The following is a 17,325-nucleotide window of genomic DNA, read 5'->3' on the forward strand; positions in this document are numbered from 1 at the left end:
AGCCGGCTGGAGGAAATAGCGCGCGGCCCCTTTAAATTTACCCAGGAGCCTTCCAAGGAGCCCCAGGGGCCCCAGGCAGGAATCCCCACCCCGGCTCCAGCCCGCGCCGGCCGCCGAGCAGCGAGCGAGCCCCCCGGCCGCCGCCGCCGCCGCCGCCCCCGCCGCCGCCCGAGCGGAGGAGGTGTCCCCGGCGCCGGGCCCGGCGAGCAGCCCGCGCCCGGAGGGCCGCCCGCGGCGCGCACCGCAGCCCATGGAGCCCGGCGGGGACCCGCGGAGCCGGAGCGGCGGCGGCGGCGGCGGCGGGCCCGGAGCCCCCCGCGGCCGGCGCCCCCCGCGGGCCCCGGGCCCCGAGGACCAGGAGGCCGGAGGTGAGCGGACAACCCGGTGGGGAGTGGGGTGGGGGCGGGGCGGGGGGTGCCGCGGCCCCCGGGCCCTCGCGGCCGCCGAACAAAGCGGGGGAGGGGGCTGGCGGGGCGCCCCCTGGCGGGCTCGGACAACAGCTGCAGCCGGGGAGCGGGGGAGGAGTCGGGGAGCGGGCCCCCGGCCCAGGGCCCCCAACGCGGGACGGGCCCCCTACTCCGCACGCCCCGGGCGAGCTGAGTCCCCCACGGACCCCATCCCTGCCCCCCCCTTTCCTCCGCCTCTGACGGCCCGCGGCCTCTCTGGGCGCCCCCAGACCCGATCTCCATCCTCCTCCAGCTCCGACCTCAGGAGCTGCGCTCAGCTGTTCTTAAAGGGGCAGGCGCCCTCCTTTTTTGCGGGAGAGGGACCCTTCCTTAAAGAGACAGGCCGCCCGAGAGACTCCGCCTGCAGAAGGGGAAGGGGCCCCTTCAAAAGCCTAATCGAATTCCCTCATTTGGCAGAGGGGAAGAGACTTGTCCAGGGATCACAGGGTTTGGGGGGGGGCCTCTGCCAATCTTCCCCCAAGAAAACCGAGGCCCAGAGAGGGGAGGAATTTAGAGACTATTCAGTCCAATCTCCCCTCTTTACAGATGAAGAAACTGAGGCCCAAAGGGAAGGGAATAAGCATTTATTACATGCCTGGCACTGTGCTAAGCAGTATACTATTTCATTTGATCCTCACCCTATGAGGTAGGTGCGATTATGACCCCCATTTTACAGTTGAGGAAACTGAGGCAGGCAGCTGTGAAGCGACTTGCCGGGGTCACCCAGCAAGGGAGTGTCTGAGGCTGGATTTGAACTCGGGGCTTACTGACTCCAGGCCCTGCCGCTCTGCCCACTGTCCCAAGTGGCCTGAATCCAAACCCACTGATCTTACTATCAGCCGAAAGCACAGCCTCCTTTTGCAAGCTCCGATGTTTCCTGGGCCAGGGAAGAGGTTTTATTTTCATGGGATGGAGTTTCCCTCGAAGTGACAGTGCAAAGAACACTGGGCCTACGGGACGAAGATTGTGGCTCTGCACTCAGCTCCCCTTTGATCTTGGGCAGCTCCCTCCCTCCCTGAGCCTCAGTTTCCTCCTTTGTAAAATGAGGTGGATTGACTAGGATGGTTTCCAGGGTCCCTAATGCTTCTGCATCTGCCCCTCCGCTGCCGGCTGGTGCCTGTCTCCCTTATCCACAGTACCTACCAATTCATATAGATTCAGCCTTTCCCCTCTCTGGGGCTGTTTCCCAATCTGCAAAATGGGAGAGTTGAACTAGGTCTCTAAGGTCTCCTCCACCTCTCTAATCCCATGGCTATGAATTCATGGCGTAGGGGAGATGGTAGAACTTGGAGTCCCAGACTCTGAGTTCAAATGTGCCACCGGGATGATCTTGGCCAAGCACGAGACCCCTCTCTCAGCCTCAGTTTCTTTACCTGTAAAATGAGGGGGTTGGGCAGGATGGCTGCCCTTTGACTCATTCCAGACCCAGAGACAATTCCTTAGCAGCCTGAGAAAAATCTGTTCCCTCTAACAGACCAACATTCCGGCAAAAAAGAGTGGGGAGCTCAGACCACCCCCCCAGTCCGAGAGCCCCCAAACCAATGGGAAATTAGGGGCCCCACCGGATTAGGCTGCTCCGGGACCCTACCTATTAAAGGAACTGCCCATCCCCACCCTTGTTATTTAAAGAGACAAAGCCCTTCCCCTCTTAAAGGAACAGTACATTCTCCTTTGTTTAAAGTAAGACCCCAGTCGTTTGGGGCAGGAAGGGACCTTGGAGGTCATATATTCCAGTCCCCTCATTTTACAGAAGAGGAAACAGGCCCTGAGAGAAGAAGGGACTTGACTAAGGTCCAGAAGCTAGAGGGAGCCGGATTTGAACCTAGGGCCTCCTAAACCAGCCCTCCCCTTGGTTTTTTTGCATTTGGAACCCAGAAGATATGAGTTTGAATCGCAGCTCCCCAACCTGTCAGAACCTGGGCAAGTCTTTCTGCTCCCCTTCTCACCTCTGTGAACCGAAGGGGTTGGATTGGTTGCCCTGGGAGCCGGCTCCCAGCTCCTGACCAGTCATACAAAGAGACCCAGGACCAGTTTCCTAGCGCTAAGGGGAGGGGGGGGGAAGGGCAGGGAAGGGCCGGCTAGCGCAGAGAGGGAAGGTGGCCTTGCGGGATGTCTGGGAGGGGGGGGGGGACCGACAGGGCCCTTTGTTCTTAGAGGGGCAAAGACAGCCCCCACCATCTGAGGAGTGCTGCTGGGCACTGCCTGATAGGCACTTGTGCCTGGGATGCAGGCGCCTTTAAGATGTGGTAAGTTGCCCGGCTGACTTAAAGGGCCAGCTCCATCCCAGTGTCTAGTGGCTCCCTCTCTTTTGTTCTTTCCTGGGAACATGAAGGGACTTTCAGTAGCCAGGCGGGATTTCTAATTAGAGATGGCACCTTAAGATTCCCAGAGCCTCTTCACAGCAACCGGGAGAAGGCTGAGAGTGCCAGTGTTATTATTATCCCTGTTGGAAAGAGGAGGGAAACCGAGGCAAGCGCCTGACTGACCGGCCTAGTTTACACAGAGCTGTCAAGCCAGCATTGGAGACCATGACTCCTGACTGCTGGGCTTCCTCTCACCTAGTCTGCCCCCTTCGTTTTACAGATGAAGCCCCGGGGCAGGGGCGGGGTAGGGACTAAAGGCAATCAGCAGGCGTTTAGTAAGGTCCTACTGTGCTGACTGAGGGGGCTACCAAGAGAAAAGCAAGGCAATCCCAGGCCTGGAGGCAGGGGAAGGGAAGGTGACACAAAGCAGCTCTGTGGACCCCAATCCAGTGCAGGAGGCCCATGTCCCAGCAGCCCCCGGGCCACTGGCCTTCTTCTGAAGGGCAAAGGGCCCCCTGCTTGGAATTCAAATTGAGTTTTTTCCACTAAAGGGAGAGAAGGAGCCTCTCTTCTCTGTATCCCAGTCTGGCTCTGCTAAGTGTTTATTGAGCAAGGTAGAAGCTCCCTCCCTGATTTCCTCCTCCCTCTCCTCCAGGGACCCTCTGCTAGGATGTTCCTGAGGGCCCCACCCAGGCCTGGAAGCTGGGCCTGGGACAAGTGCTGGATTGGCCCAGTTTCCCCTGCTCATTTGCATTGGGCAGTGGTTGATGGGGAGGGGCGTTTTTATAGTTCAAACTTGGCCCCTGGTTTTTCTTTCCCAGTGTACAGTTCTTTCTGCTACCAGGCCTCCCAGACCCAGGTCCCTGGGCCCCCACTTTAGAGTGGAGGGCAGGAAATAATGGGGGGAAGAGGGGGGTAGGGCAGACTCTGCCAGCAGGACCAGGTCATTGGGAGCACTGTTTGAGTTGGCCTGGGATGAGGCCACTCCAAAAGGACGCTCTGTTCCCTTACCAGGCTTAACCCAAGAAAAAGAGAGACAGACTCCCACACCCGACCTGCTAGGGCTGGCCCCTCAGGGTTGGGAAGTGGGGTGAGGGTGGGGCAGCTTTCTACAGCCTGGGCCTGGCCCCCCCTTCCACCTTCCTGGCTCCTTGGGTTCTTCCCAGTCTGCCTGGAGGGGTGTGTGTGTGTGTGTGGGGGGTGTCCCCAGAGAAGTTCTTGCTTCTTCCTAGAGTGCTGCCTGTCCCAGGAGCTTGGGGGTGGATTTGAAGTCAAGGCCTGACCCCAAAGAAGAGGCAGCTGTGCTGTTGTGCTCTGGATCAGGGATCAGAAGGCCCGGGTTTGAATTTTGTCACCAGTATGGTCTTGGCCAGAACTCCTGCCCTCTCTGAAAGAATTGCAGCCTGGCCATTCTCTATTCCGAGGCTCCTCTAGTTCTGACATCCCATGTTCCAAGGCCCTCCCCAGCTCTGACATCCCATGTTCCAAGGCACTGCCGGACTCTCCTATCCCCTGGTGGGCCCTCTTCCTAAAGCTTCTGGCTTATTTTGTGAAGGTCCTTCCCTCTTAAAGGGACAGAAACCTAATTCTACTCTCTCCTAATATCCTTTTGTTTCTACTCCTTCTTAAAGAAACGGTGCCTTTATTGCTTTTCTTTATATGCCTATCACTCCTATAGTCATCTTCCCTGAGACCTCACTAGAACCTCTAGGTCTGCAAAGGAAAAGAACTCTGTATTTGGAGTCAGAAGAATTGGGTTCAAATTTCGATTTTGCCACTGATTTCTTCTGTATTACCTTGGGCAAATGACTGTGGTTCAGAAAGTTTCACTCAGTAAACATTTATTAAGCACCTACTGAGTGCCGGGCACTGAGCCAAGCTTGAGGGTTACAAAGAAAGACAAAGAGATCATAGTCCCATGGGGGTTGGAGGGGCAGAGACAACAGGCCAAAAGCTCCATCATGTCCAGGTAAGATTGTTGCTGTTCAATCATTCAGTCTAGTCCAACCCTTATGAGCCTATGGACTGTAGCAGTCCAGGCCCTGGGCCTGAGGAGCCTCTTCTGATGTCCTGCCCTTTTGTACCGTCCGTGGGGTTTCATGGCAGATACTGTCGTGGTTTCCCGTTCTCTTCTCCAGATTAGACAGATTAGCTCCAGGTCCCATTCATCTCTGCTATCCATTCCCTCCTTCTGCTTCCCCTCGCCCCAACCCCACTCCACCCCTTCATTCCCTTTCTAGGACCAGGGAGTAGTACTTGGGTTCTCTTTGAACTGTGGGAGAAACCCACATATGCTGTGCCTCCCTCCCCTCCTAGGGCAAGAGCTGAAGCCAGAGGCTGGTGCCTTGGGGTCCCTCCCTTCCCCCAGGAGCAGGGGCCCTCCCTCTGGCCGGAAGTACTCGGACCACTGTGAGGCCCGGGCCTCCCGGCCTGGCAAGAGCCGGATCCCAGGCCGAGACCATCGTCGGTACTACCATGACCACTGGCGGTTGGAATACCTGATGGACTTCAACCCGGCCCGGCACGGGATGGTGTGCATGGTGTGTGGCAGCTCTCTAGCCACGCTCAAGCTCAGCACCATCAAGAGGCACATCCGCCAGAAGCACCCCTACTCCTTGCACTGGAGCCCCCGAGAGAAGGAGGTCATCAGCAGCAGCTGGGATGCCCACCTGGGGCTGGGGGCCTGTGGGGAGGCTGAGGGGCTGGGGGCCCAGGGGGCTGAGGAGGAGGAGGAAGAGGAAGAAGAGGAAGAAGAGGAGGAGGAAGCCCCTGCTGCCCTCCCAGTTTGCCCGCCCAAGAGCACAGGTAAAGGCTGAGCCGGGAGGGGGGAGATGGAGAAGAGGAAGGGGCAAAGAGGATGAGGGGAGAGGAAGGGGGAGAAGTGAAAGGAGCTCAGGACCAGGGGGGTCCTCTGTGCATCCCTAACACATGTGACATGTGGCTAAACCCCTTCGGACCTCAGTTTCCTCTTCTGAGAAAGGAGGGAGTGGTAGATTAGATCTTTCCCAGCTGACATTTTGGAAGACGTTTGTCGGTGGGACCTTAGGGATGGGGAGGGGAAGATAGTAAGCTGTAGAGGACATATCCAAGCCCTGCATTTTGCAGAGGGGAAAGCCAGAACCCAGGGAGGAAAAGACTTGACTAAGGTCACACAGTATCTAGTAGACCTGGGATCTGAACTGAGATCCTAGATTCTGGAGCCTGGGTGTGTGCCCTCACCTCTGGAGAGGATAAGGGAATAATTAAGGAAGCTGAAGGAGTTGATTAAATGTGGCTAGTTGGGAGAGGGGCAATGGAACCTGGTTGTCTAAGAAATTAGAGAAAATTGGGGAAAATTAGAATGGGGGCGGAGTGGGATGAGGGAGTTAGGGTGAAGCTAAGGGAGTGAGGAGAGGTGGGGAACGGAAGGGGAGAGGGAGGTGGAGGTTAGAGGTTGTCAAAGGCCTGCAATGAAGGGAGGGGGGGCTGGATTTGGACTGGGAGGAGCGGGTTATCATCCCGGCTCTGACCAAACCCCGTGCCCTGCTTGGGCCCCCGGATCTGCTGAGGGCGGAGGCTGGACTCGGGCCCCAGGGTTCCTTCCGATTCTGAGCCCCAAGCCCTCTGAAGGGGGGGGGCGGACTGGGGCGATGGGGGCGGGACGAAAATCGGTCCCCCACCCTGTCAGTTTCTTCTCCCCCTTGTTCCAGGCCGACCCTCCTCTGGCAGCGGGGGTGGCCGGCGCCGGAGGCGCGGGGGCCCTTCAGCTCCCCGGCGGCCTGGGGGAAGCAGCGGCCTGGGGGCTCCGCGGAGCCTCGAGCGGCGTCTGAAAGAGTCTCTACAAAGCTGGTTTCGGGCCGAGTTCCTCATGGACTACGACCCGCGGGGCAACCGGCTGGTGTGCATGGCCTGCGGCCGGGCCTTACCCAGCCTCCATCTGGATGACATCCGGGCGCACGTCCTGGAGGCGCACCCCGGCTCCCTGGGGCTCACGGGCCCGCAGCGCAGCGCCCTGCTGCAGGCTTGGGGTACCCCGGCTGCGGGGCCAGCCCCACCTCCACCAGGTGTGAGGCCCGCGGGGATGGTGGGGATGGCCCCCCCAGGCCATCCTGGTGGGGGGGGGGGTGCGGGGAGAGGAGCCCTCGGGCAGGACTGGGGAGGCTGGTTCTCCCGGGACTTCTCCACGCACGGGCCATCAGCTGAAGGTTCGCGGCTAGGACGCCTGACACTTGGGTGGTGTGGTATAGTGTGGCGCTGGAGACAGGAATTGGAACTGGAGGGCAGGACACCTGGGGTTATCTGAGGGTGGGAGCCCAGATGGGCCTGGGCTTCTGTCAGATAAGGAAATTCGATGCGATTCAATTCAAAAAAGCATTTATTAGGCCCTTCCTGTGTGCTAGGCACAGGGACCTCAATACAGGGATGAACCAGTCCCCGCCCTCGCTCGTACCGGCTGTCATCACTAAACTTTCTAGATCTAGAATCCATGTCTAACTGTGACCTTGGGCAAGTCACTTTACTTTTCTGGGCCCTCGATGGGGACTTGGGAGGCGGCTTTAAAGGGTCCCCTCAATGGACTGGGACCGAGGCCACAAAACTAAGCCCCATCCCCTCCTGTCCCTCCACAGACGACGACCTCGGCCCTCAAGACCTGACCCGAAAAGCCCAGCCTCCAGCCGGGGCCCCCTCTTCCCTGGAGCCCGCTCCCTCGGCCCCTGGGGCCCCTAGGGCGGCGGCGGGGGCGTCGAGCGGCCTGCCCCGGGGCCGAGATCATCGGCGCTACTACCAGGAGCGCTGGCGCCTGGAGTACCTGATGGAGTATGACGGGGGCCGCCGGGGCCTGGTGTGCATGGTGTGCGGGGGCGCGCTGGCCACGCTCAAGATGAGCACCATCAAGCGGCATATTCGCCAGCGGCACCCGGGCTCCACGGGCCTCAGTGGGCCCGTCAAGGCCCTCATAGCCCAGGAGTGGAGCCGGAAGGCCACGCACCTGCTGGCTTTGGGGCTGCCCTTCCCCGAGACCCCGGACACCCGGGGCGAGAGGGAAGAGGAGGAGGAAGAGCCGGAACAGGGGGCCGAGGAGGAGCCCGAGGAAGAAGAGGAGGAGGGAGAGTGGGGTGAGCTCGAGGCCAGGGTTCCAAGGAGGGGAGACTAGAGGAGAAAAGGCGGGGCGAGAAAGGGAGAATTGGGGGCGGGAGACCCAGGGGAGAGGAACTGATGAGGGAGGAGGGAAGGCGCCGGGGGGGGGGGGCAGAGGAAGAAGGCCTGGACAAGAAGGGGTGCGCTGGCGCTAAGGATTGGGTGAGGGCCCTGGGTGGGCTCGGCTCCCATTCCTGCCCCTGGCTCCCTTCCGCAGCCGACTGCTCGCCCTCTGCAGAGGAAGATGGCAGCGCTAGGAGGCCGGAGGAGGAGGAGGGAGAAGACGGAGAGGAAGAAGAGGCCGAGGCCAGGGAGCAGCCGGCTAGCAGCGCTCCCCCTGCTCCGCCCCCGCCGCCGCCCCCTCTGCCCCCGCCGCCGCCGCCCCCGCGCAGCCGGGAGCAGCGGCGCAACTACCAGCCGCGCTGGCGGGGCGAGTACCTGATGGACTACGACGGCCGGCGGCGCGGCCTGGTGTGCATGGTGTGCGGGGGTGCGCTGGCCACGCTCAAAGTCAGCACCATCAAGCGCCACATTCTGCAGGTGCACCCCTTCTCCATGGACTTCACGGCCGAGGAGCGCAAGACCATCCTGGAGGCCTACGAGGAGGCGGCCCTGCGCTGCTACGGCCACGGGAGCTTCGGGCCGCCCGCGCCCCCTCCGGGGGGCCCGGACGGGGACGTCCAGCCCGGCGCCGTGTGCCGGGCATAGCGGCGGGCGGGCCGGGCTCGGCGCGGGGGAGCCGGCCGGGATGCCCCTCGGGCCCCCCCTCCACCTCGGTCTTCCTCCCCCAGTAAAAACCTGAACCCTCTGGGGAGGTCCAGCCCCCGCCGGGAGGCCAGTCTTCCCGGGGCAGCCCCGCCTGGCCCCTACTTGCTGCCCCCACCCTGTCAGGGGCTCCTTTGCTTTCTAGTGTTTACCTCCGTGTCCGCCCTGGCTTCCCTTCCTCGTCCCCCAACCATCGCCTCTGTGCTCCCCTCTTTCTACCGACCAGGGCCGCGATTTTCCCGAGCTGTTGGCGTTCTCTCCATCCCAGATGGGTCCTTTCTCTTTGGACCAGAGAGAACTAAGGAGCGGGCGCTAGAGAAGCCTTTGTTTCAGGCCCCAGCTGGTCCACCCCGCAGGGCCGGGAGCTACAGTGGGGCGAGCTGCAGGGCAGAGCTCCAAGGGCCCCTGCCTCGGAGCTGCCTGAGGGGTTGAGAGTGGGAGGAGGCTGTCCCGACGCCATGCGGCAGGGCCCCAGGTTGCTCGGCCTCCCCGTCACCCCCACTTCCTCATTGCCTTGTCTTCTGGCTCTTTCCCTGAGCGGTTTTAGGAATGTGAACTGCGTCCTGGGATTAGGCACGAGTCCCAGTGAATGTGCCTGGCCCTGACTTCCCACCGTCCAGTGCAGGAAAGAGGTTGGGCTAGGAATGCAGACTCCAGAAAGCCTCGGGATGGAGATCCTGGGGTAGCCCAGGCCTGACCTCCCCTTTCAAGATGGGTGTCCGTTGTCCACCGTTCAGTATTAGAGCCTCTGCCCTCCAGCCCTTTCATTCAGCATAGGGAGTATGGGGGCTTGGCCCAAGGTCCCCATTGCTCTGCTTCATTGCACATGACCTAGAAAGGACCCATCCCAGAAGGTGGTGGTACAAGCCCCCAGCCTCACTACTGCCAGTCGATTCTGGGCACTGGGGTGGGCTAATGATGGGAGCCTGGCTTTCCCGAGGAGGGTAATAATGGGAGGGGTTTTGTGAAGACATTGACTAGGTATCTTCCAACCCTGCCCCCCTTCTCCTCAAGGCCAGACTCCTCGGATGCCAGCTGGGTCTTGTGTCACAGGTTCCCCCCCACCCTGCTCCCCTCTGCATTCCTGTTGGGTTTTCCCAGCCCTAAGCATGACAGTATTATGATGGCAAACAGGGAGTCTCTGGGAACAAGGAGGGAGCAGGAGGGGCAGAGACCCTGGTCGTCAGTTTCAAAGTTTTAGCACTTTTTGTTTTTAATACCCCTTTCCCTTTCCTTTGGGGCCCCATCCATCTCATGATTCTGCCCAAAGTGACATGTCATTTATGAGAAGCTGGAAGCTAAGGACGATGCCACATAACCCTCTGCTTACAAGCCCAGGGAAAGTGGCAGTCGTGCCCCTTGTTACATCTCCCCAGGGTTGGTGGCAGGGGTAATCACATTTTTGGCAGAACTGGCCGGGTAGCTGGGGCCTGAATATTTTAGGGAGTGGGGGTTTATGATCATCCAGGCAGGTCCAAGTTTGGGGTGTTTCGATTCATTCTCTCCTGTGGAGAAAAGGTGGCCCCAAGATCAGGCCCTTGGCTCTTATTTTTTATTTTATTTGGAAAACTATTTAATGCTTTTATATGAAGGGGGAGGGGGGGAGGGAGCCATCACCCTTATGTGCAAATGTCTTTATTTATTATTATTCGTGTATCAGAGATAAGCTGTGAGGTGCACCTGGGAGACTTTTTTACATGGTGCTTGGGGAAGAAGGCAGAGTTCTGGACCATGGAGGGAGGGTGGATGTGGGAAGAGATCAGGATAGCTCCCCCAAGGGTTCCTAAGATGTCAAGGACTGAGACTAGCCCTTGCCACAAGGGCTTCTTCGGCCTGGGTTCTGATCTTCAGAGAGGCTTTAGGGAGCTGAAGGGGCTGTCACTTTAGAGGTTGAGGGGTGGGCTAATTGATGGGTTCTTGAGCCAGTACTGTACTGCTAAACAACCATTAGCAGAAGAGCTTATCCTGCTAGGTCCAGGGTGGGGGAGGCCTGTTGATGGGCAAAGCTAGGGGCCCTGCCCAAAGCCTGAGGCTTCATCATGTAACTGGTACTGAGCCTTTCTTCCTGGATCCAGAGTCTACCTTTGATGGGGCTAGGTTTCAGGGACTATAATCTGGTCATTTCCAGGATACCCCGTCGCTGTGGGTGTTGGCTGAGTTCTTTACAGGCTGCTCCTGCCCTGCCAAACCTTTCCCCAAAGTGCCCAGTCAGGAGTCCTCTTGAATGGGGTCGCTTTTACCCCAGGACAAAGGGGATGGGGTGGTGGTGGTACTTTTGTTATGAATGGATAAGATTGTCATTAGAGATCTCTTCCAACTCTATAAAAATTCTGACCTGGAATGTTCAGATTTCAAATTCTATCTATTCTACCAGTTAAGAACATGAGTTTGATAATCTGGGCCTATTCAAAAAGGGAAGAATCACAAATGTCTCCAGATTTCAGATCTTTTTTTCTGAAAAATATCTTGCTTACCTAAGTAGTAAATTAAATGGTACCTTTCCTTTAATACTCATGGAATCCCTAAATGTGTTAGAGCTGGAAGAGACTAATGATGATCTAGGGCCTCCCTCTTCCTTTTTACAGGTGAAGAAACAGGGAAGTTAGGGACTGACAGGAATTGAATAAAGCAAAAGCACTTAAGCCAATTCCATGGTGCCAACCCAATGAGTTCAGCAGATCAAAGCAACCATCAGATTTTGCTGTCCCCTAAACCCAGCTCCCATCCCAGCTGTGCCTGGCTGGAGAGCAGGCTGAGCCTGATTAAGAAGCCTTTTGCGCCGAGGGCACAGGGCACACTGGGGTGGGAGGCAGCTTCGCTGACAGCCCCAAGTGCTCTCAAATAGGTGTCAGGTCCCAGGCTTCTTCCCCCAAGTGGTACCATTTGCATTTGACAGAAGCTAGCATTAGGGGAAGTGGGCAGAGACCTGGTGCTCTGGTGGCGCTGAGGTGTGCTGCATGCCAACCCAACACTCTGCCTCAGTGGTCTGAAGTTGATGTGTCTTTATGAACATTTTTTAAAACGGTATGCTTGCTGTTATGGCTAATATGTAAACGTTACTCTGAATATATATTTATATGCCATGTTGCTACTTAGTGACATTATCCAAACATTTGTATGCGTATTTGTGAAAAGTTGTTTGCATCAATTTTTTTTATACCCACCTACGTTTTGTAAAAGAGGTATGTTGAATAAATTCTTTAAAAATTAGAGTCATGTGATTCTGTTAGCTATTTTTGTGGCTGAGTGGATGGGACAGATGGAGTACGACAGGAAATCAGAAGTTCTAAAATCTCTTCTTTGTAGGTGTTACGATGTTAGGGCTGAGAGGGAAATGAACCCGGGTTTATCTGCTCCCTCCTTACTTTTATATAGTGACCAGTGACCACATCCCGCCACGTCTCCATTTTTTTCTCCAGAGTACCCTCTCTCACAGTTAGCCCAGACTGGATGCCAAACCAAGTGCTGGGAAATGTGTCCTCTTTTCATTCTGCTGATCATCGCTGCAGCAGCAGCAGAATGGATGGGCCCGAAAACGCATGACTAGGGATACCTGACAACAAACTTGGCTGGAAGCTTTCCCAGCTGTGCAACGATGTCACCAGGGCTGACGCTCATAGCCCCTCCACACCACAAGAGGCCCTTGGAAGAAGCAGGGAGAAGTTTCTGCTCTCAGCCCTCAAGGGGGCATCCATCTTCAGCACACAGCACAGCACCTCCAGGCATCTGGGTTGGGGCTTTGTGGATCACAATTGTGTTTGTGGCGAAGGGGAACAAGCCGTCGAGACAAAGAATCGAGTCAGCCAGAATCAGACATTCTGTTCTTTTATTAATACCACATCGATTTGCAGTTTGACAGGAACCACGATTCTGCAGGCTCCTTAGAAGGGCTGCTACTGTCGTTTATGTTGCACGCACATACACGCACACACAGAGCTTCATTAGTAACCTTTTGTCTACGTTTTTTTCCTTTAAAAAAACAACAACAACAAAACCCGCCTGGCACGAAGATCTGTCCAATGATCAAAACACAGCAGTAGTAACAGAACAGACAGAAGCGCAAGGCATGGAGGCTCCCGGGGCAGAACGAGGTCCTTTGGAGGGGGAAGCCCAATGGCCATCAGTGCCCTGGAGGATCGGACACATTTGATACAACAGACTGAAGAGGAACGAGAGCAGAGGAATAGGATAAACAGGGAGGGACAAGGATGTCTCTAAGTGCCCAGCACCAAAGTCTTCCTACTACTCATCTACAATCCCTAAAAAGGAGTTTCTCAAGAAAGGGAGAACTCTTCCGAGGCTACTTTTTATTGAGCTGCAGTTGTGGGCCTAGAAAAAACTCCCTCCAGATTTCCCACGCTCACTAGTTAACACCTTTGGCAGCTCACACGTAAACTCAGCAACCAATGTCTTATTGGAAGTCAAGTGCTTCCCAAACCTACTATCCAAAGAAGAAAAGGTCAGGAGGGAAGAGAGAGACACTTCTAGCAGAGACCAAGGTGCTCATTAATATCAGCAGCTGACTTAGGCCCACTAATTAGGGCTAACTGCTTTTTGCCATTTGTCCTCTGGCTAGTTATGGTCCTCACCAGCCCTGCCTCAGGAACCCCAGGCCCTAGAGGCCCCAGCTAGGAACTGCTTAGTCACCGTGTCATGAGGGACAATTTTAGGCCAAGGCAAATGTTGAAAAGACACATTTTCCGCTTCTCCCCCATAAAAATGAAGAAAACCTTTCAAATAAAAATATATAACCTCCAAAATGCAAAGCTACCCTCAAAACAAGGTTAGATTCCATGTAAACCACAAAACGGGACGTCTATGATCTAATCCGCATTTTGTTCTTCTGATTAAAAAAGGAGGGGGGGGGGGCATTTATTTCCACCTCCCAAACCCATGCTACCGACCTAAACCCCCTGTTTTAGGGGTCAGAGGTCGTTTTTTAGTACGGCTCAGGGAAACTGCTCCTTGGGGCAAAGATGAGAAAGGTATGTGAGGACAGCCCAGTGGAGAAGATATGACAAACAGGGCAAAGAAAGGAGATGGAAGAGGTGGGTCATGTTTCACAAGTTCCTCTTAGCATGTTCCCCCCACCCCGGACCAAGATAGAATTACAACAACTGAGGAGGCCACATGCAGATTATTTTCTCTAACAAGTTTACAGCAGTGTACAGCAGTTACAGACTTTTTATTTCATAATATGAAAAGTACAACCTTATTAAACTGGAAGTCAGGTTGGGGAGAGGGAGGAAAGCACACCATAGGAATGGATTTTCAGACTAAAGCTCAGAACTGGTGTCAGAAGAGGAATAAAATGGAGTTTCTTAACTGATTAAGGAGAAGAGAACGGCAGGCTGATGAGGATCCCTTCTCTGGGTTTCCTTCTAATGCCCATTCTCCAGTACCAATATCTTGCTAATTTATTAGATAGGGAGAAAATCATGCCTATTTCTAAGTTATTAAATGGAACTTAAGTCCCACTGGAGAGAAGGTGGCCAAAGGAGAGCAGGGACCACATATGTCAGCCTTTCCCACAGTGGAGCAAAAAATGAGGTCAAAAAGGTAGAAAAGAGCAAGAAGATGTGAAAATTACTAAAGTCCTTTCCTACCTGGACTCCTGTCCCAAAATAATTTGCCAAAAATAAAAGCTGCTCTTCTCTAACTTAAACACAAAGATGAGTGGCTGATGAGAGATTGCTAAAGACCGGCAGGTGGGAATGAGGTGGTCTGCATCTTGCTTCTTCCTCTTTACACCTTCCTGCAGCTCCAGCCAGAGGCAAACCACCCTCCGCACTAAGTGTGGATTTCCCCTATTAATGTGAGTCTTTCTTTTACTCTCGGGGCTTCTAAGACATCAGTGCTTTTAGTCTAGAATGTTCTGGTGCTTGATACTGAGGGCAAGGATGAGGGAGGGGAAAACACCGAATTAAAAAAACAAACTTGGAATGCAGGCTCAAGCTGACAACGAGCACACCCCTTTCACAGGTACGAGTAACAATGGTTATCACTATTAAATGGTGGTTTTTAGTAACTGTTGCATTTCCAGTTTCCGAGCTATTCTGAGCTATTATTCAGCCTTTTTCTTAGCGACACCAGGCAGTTTTGCTTGGATCCTATAGAAAGGAGAAAAACACAAGAAGAATAAAAGACTCTGATGCTAGGTGAAAGACGTGTGATCTCATCAAGGCAGGGATTCCCTTGATGTGGGAACCTCCTCTACCAATACAGATAAATACTAGGGCAGGCTCACACAGCTGACTTAACTCGACCAGAGTCAGAAACCTATTCAGAGTTGAGGCAGAATTTGAATCTGGGTCTTTCCCACTTAAAATCTCATGCTCTCCACAACATTATAAAACCCCAGATTACCTCAGTTTTCTCACCTATAAAATGAGCCGGGGGAAGAAATGGCAAACCACTCTAGTATCTTTGCCAGGAAAACCCCAAATGGGGTCAAAGTCAGAAACAATTGAAGCAGATTAACAACAGATCCTCTTTAACCAAAACATTCAAATACCAAAGTGCACTACGATGCTGTTTATTGTTCACTTGTGTCCAACTACTCATGACCCCATGGATTATATCTCTTGGCAAAGATAACTTTAGTGGTTTGCCATTTCCTTCTCTGGTTGATTAAGGCAAATGCACGTTGAGTGATTTGCCCAGGGTCACACAGCTGGTATCTGAGGCCAAATTTGAACTAAGGTCTTTCTGTGGTAGCTAGGTGGTACAGTGGATAAAGCACCGGCCCTGGATTCAGGAGGACCTGAGTTCAAGTTTGGACTCAGACACTTGACACTTTCTAGCTGTGTGACTCTGGGCAAGTCACTTAAGCCTCACTGCCCCATCTCAAACACACACACACACACACACACACACACACACACACACACACGAGCGCGCGCAATTGCTTGACTCCCACGCATACTTGAACTCAGGTCTTTCTGACTCCAGGCCTGTTGATCCATCCACTTAGCCATCTAGTTGCCCCTGCCCTATCACAGGAGAGTATGTTTTAGAATGTTTCAGGGGAAGAAGTTTAGATGTGCCGTGAAGAATTTTCACACTGTAGTAGTAAAAAATACTCACTTTGCAACAACTGCCTTGGTCTGTTCACGAGCAATGCCAACATAATGGTCAATCTGTGTCTTTAAGGAAGAAAGACAGTCCAGTTGTAAAAGCAGACAGAACATCAATCTCTTTTAAGCAACCCCTCCCCTAACGTAACTCTCTTTGCCTAGGCAACAGGAAGAGCTAGCAGTGAATTCCTCATGATTTAGAGACGTGTTTTGGATGTTCCTCACTCACTGAGACACTAAGCTAGAGAGCAGGTCTGTCTACTCAAGTGCCCTGCTAGATGTCTATAGGAAATAATGAAGGTCAAAGTATGAAACAAAATTTCAAAGTCTAATACACTAAAATCCATCATTCTTCTATAATATTTTATCTGAAATTACTTACCTTATACTTTTCATAGACAATTGGAACACTGAAGACCAGCAGTTCAGCTGTAAGAAACAATCAATGTTATGTAAAGAGTAAGTGTGTGACATAATCAAAGCAATGTACAGACCTTTCAAATCTGAATGAAAGAAAACAGTTCTGACTTCAGATTCGAAATAATTTTTGGAAAAAATATAAATTGAGAATGTAATTCAAGCTTTAGGGAGATAGAGGAAAATAGTAGCATACACCAGGAACCACAGTCTGCCAAGGACACTCAGGCCAAGGCCACATGGCACAATAAAGGCAAGGATCTAAGTAACTGACAGCACCAGGCCAGCCTCCATGCCCACTGGCACACATTTATTATGACACGCTTGCTACATGCCAGTCCCTGTGCTAAGTGCTGAGGTTACAAAGACAAAAACAAAGGGCTCCCGTCCCAATGGAAATGACATATCAATAACTCTGAATAGACATGACATACACAGCACAGACAGGAGGAACACTCCTCCCCAGAAGTTTTAGCCCCTTTCCAAGAATTCTAGCAGCACCATGGCCTTACCAAGAATCAGCAGGGTAATCCCATTGAAAACTGCACCCACGTACGTCATCAGCCACATGAAGACAGCCAGCTAGAAAGGACACAGTCAGACTGTTAGAGGCACAATCCCAGGGTGGGGATACAATTCATTTGACACCCCCCCCCACCCCAGCTCTATCTTTAATATTGTTCCCCTCTAGTTCAAGGGCCACAAAACCTCTGCCTGAGGCCTATTTTTATTTAATTTTTTAATTGGGGGGGGGGGGAGAAGAGGGAATGAGGGTTAAGTGACTTGCCCAAGGTCACACAGCTAGCAAGTGTCTGAGGCTGGATTTGAACTCAGGTCCTCCTGAATTCAGGGCTGGTGCTTTATCTACTTTGCTACCTCGCTGCCCCTAAAAATGGTTTTTATTGACCGTGCTCCTTAAGTAAGCACCTGCCATCAATCATTGCAAACTAATTCTAAAGTCTCTTAGCTGGTACTCAATTTCAGAGCTGCTAAGGTTCTGTAGAACCCTTACCCCAAAGCCACATTTAAACCTAATTCTTGCCAGTTACCTCCTCCTTTCCTTCCTTCCAGGCTATCTCTATATTTTTTTTGTGAGGCAATTGGGGTTAAGTGACTTGCCCAGGGTCACACAGCTATTAAGTGTCAAGTGTCTGAGGCCAGATTTGAACTTGGGTCCTCCTGACTCCAGGGCCAGTGCTT

General features: G+C 54.0%; 2 protein-coding genes across 6 annotated transcripts in view; one reads left to right on the forward strand and one right to left on the reverse strand.

The window, feature by feature from the left end:
• Positions 1-250: 250 nt before the first annotated feature.
• ZFTA (zinc finger translocation associated) lies at positions 251-11,842 on the forward strand. 2 transcript variants are annotated; one of them, XM_043972704.1, is made up of 5 exons: positions 251-368; positions 5,066-5,554; positions 6,439-6,792; positions 7,357-7,845; positions 8,085-11,842. In XM_043972704.1, exons 1-5 carry the CDS (start codon positions 251-253, stop codon positions 8,573-8,575), a joined length of 1,941 nt encoding a protein of 646 aa, XP_043828639.1. In that variant the 3' UTR covers positions 8,576-11,842. The 2 variants fall into 2 exon arrangements, with proteins under 2 accessions (XP_043828639.1, XP_043828640.1); XM_043972705.1 differs by lacking the exon at positions 251-368 and adding an exon at positions 2,595-3,363 and having other exon boundaries at positions 4,428-5,554.
• A 599-nt stretch (positions 11,843-12,441) lies between these two features.
• Positions 12,442-17,325, reverse strand: part of RTN3 (reticulon 3) — a 55,719-nt gene continuing 50,835 nt past the window's right edge. For all 4 annotated transcript variants that reach the window (XM_043971707.1, XM_043971705.1, XM_043971704.1 and 1 more), the window contains 4 exons: positions 16,638-16,707; positions 16,091-16,137; positions 15,719-15,777; positions 12,442-14,742 (listed from right to left, as the gene is read on the reverse strand). In XM_043971707.1, coding sequence (XP_043827642.1) covers positions 14,697-14,742; positions 15,719-15,777; positions 16,091-16,137; positions 16,638-16,707 — 222 coding nt within the window. In that variant the 3' untranslated portion in view covers positions 12,442-14,696. The remainder of the gene's footprint in view (positions 14,743-15,718; positions 15,778-16,090; positions 16,138-16,637; positions 16,708-17,325) is intronic.

Source organism: Dromiciops gliroides, chromosome 6 (genome assembly GCF_019393635.1).
Source record: "Dromiciops gliroides isolate mDroGli1 chromosome 6, mDroGli1.pri, whole genome shotgun sequence".
Lineage (NCBI taxonomy): Eukaryota > Metazoa > Chordata > Mammalia > Microbiotheria > Microbiotheriidae > Dromiciops > Dromiciops gliroides.

Excerpts from the sequence above, each read along its gene's own strand:
- ZFTA (XM_043972704.1), top strand. The coding sequence starts at position 251 with ATGGAGCCCGGCGGGGACCCGCGGAGCCGGAGCGGCGGCGGCGGCGGC. Across the intron at positions 369-5,065 it reads CGAGGACCAGGAGGCCGGAG|GGCAAGAGCTGAAGCCAGAG; the intron begins GTGAGCGGACAA and ends CTCCCCTCCTAG. Across the intron at positions 6,793-7,356 it reads GCCAGCCCCACCTCCACCAG|ACGACGACCTCGGCCCTCAA; the intron begins GTGTGAGGCCCG and ends GTCCCTCCACAG.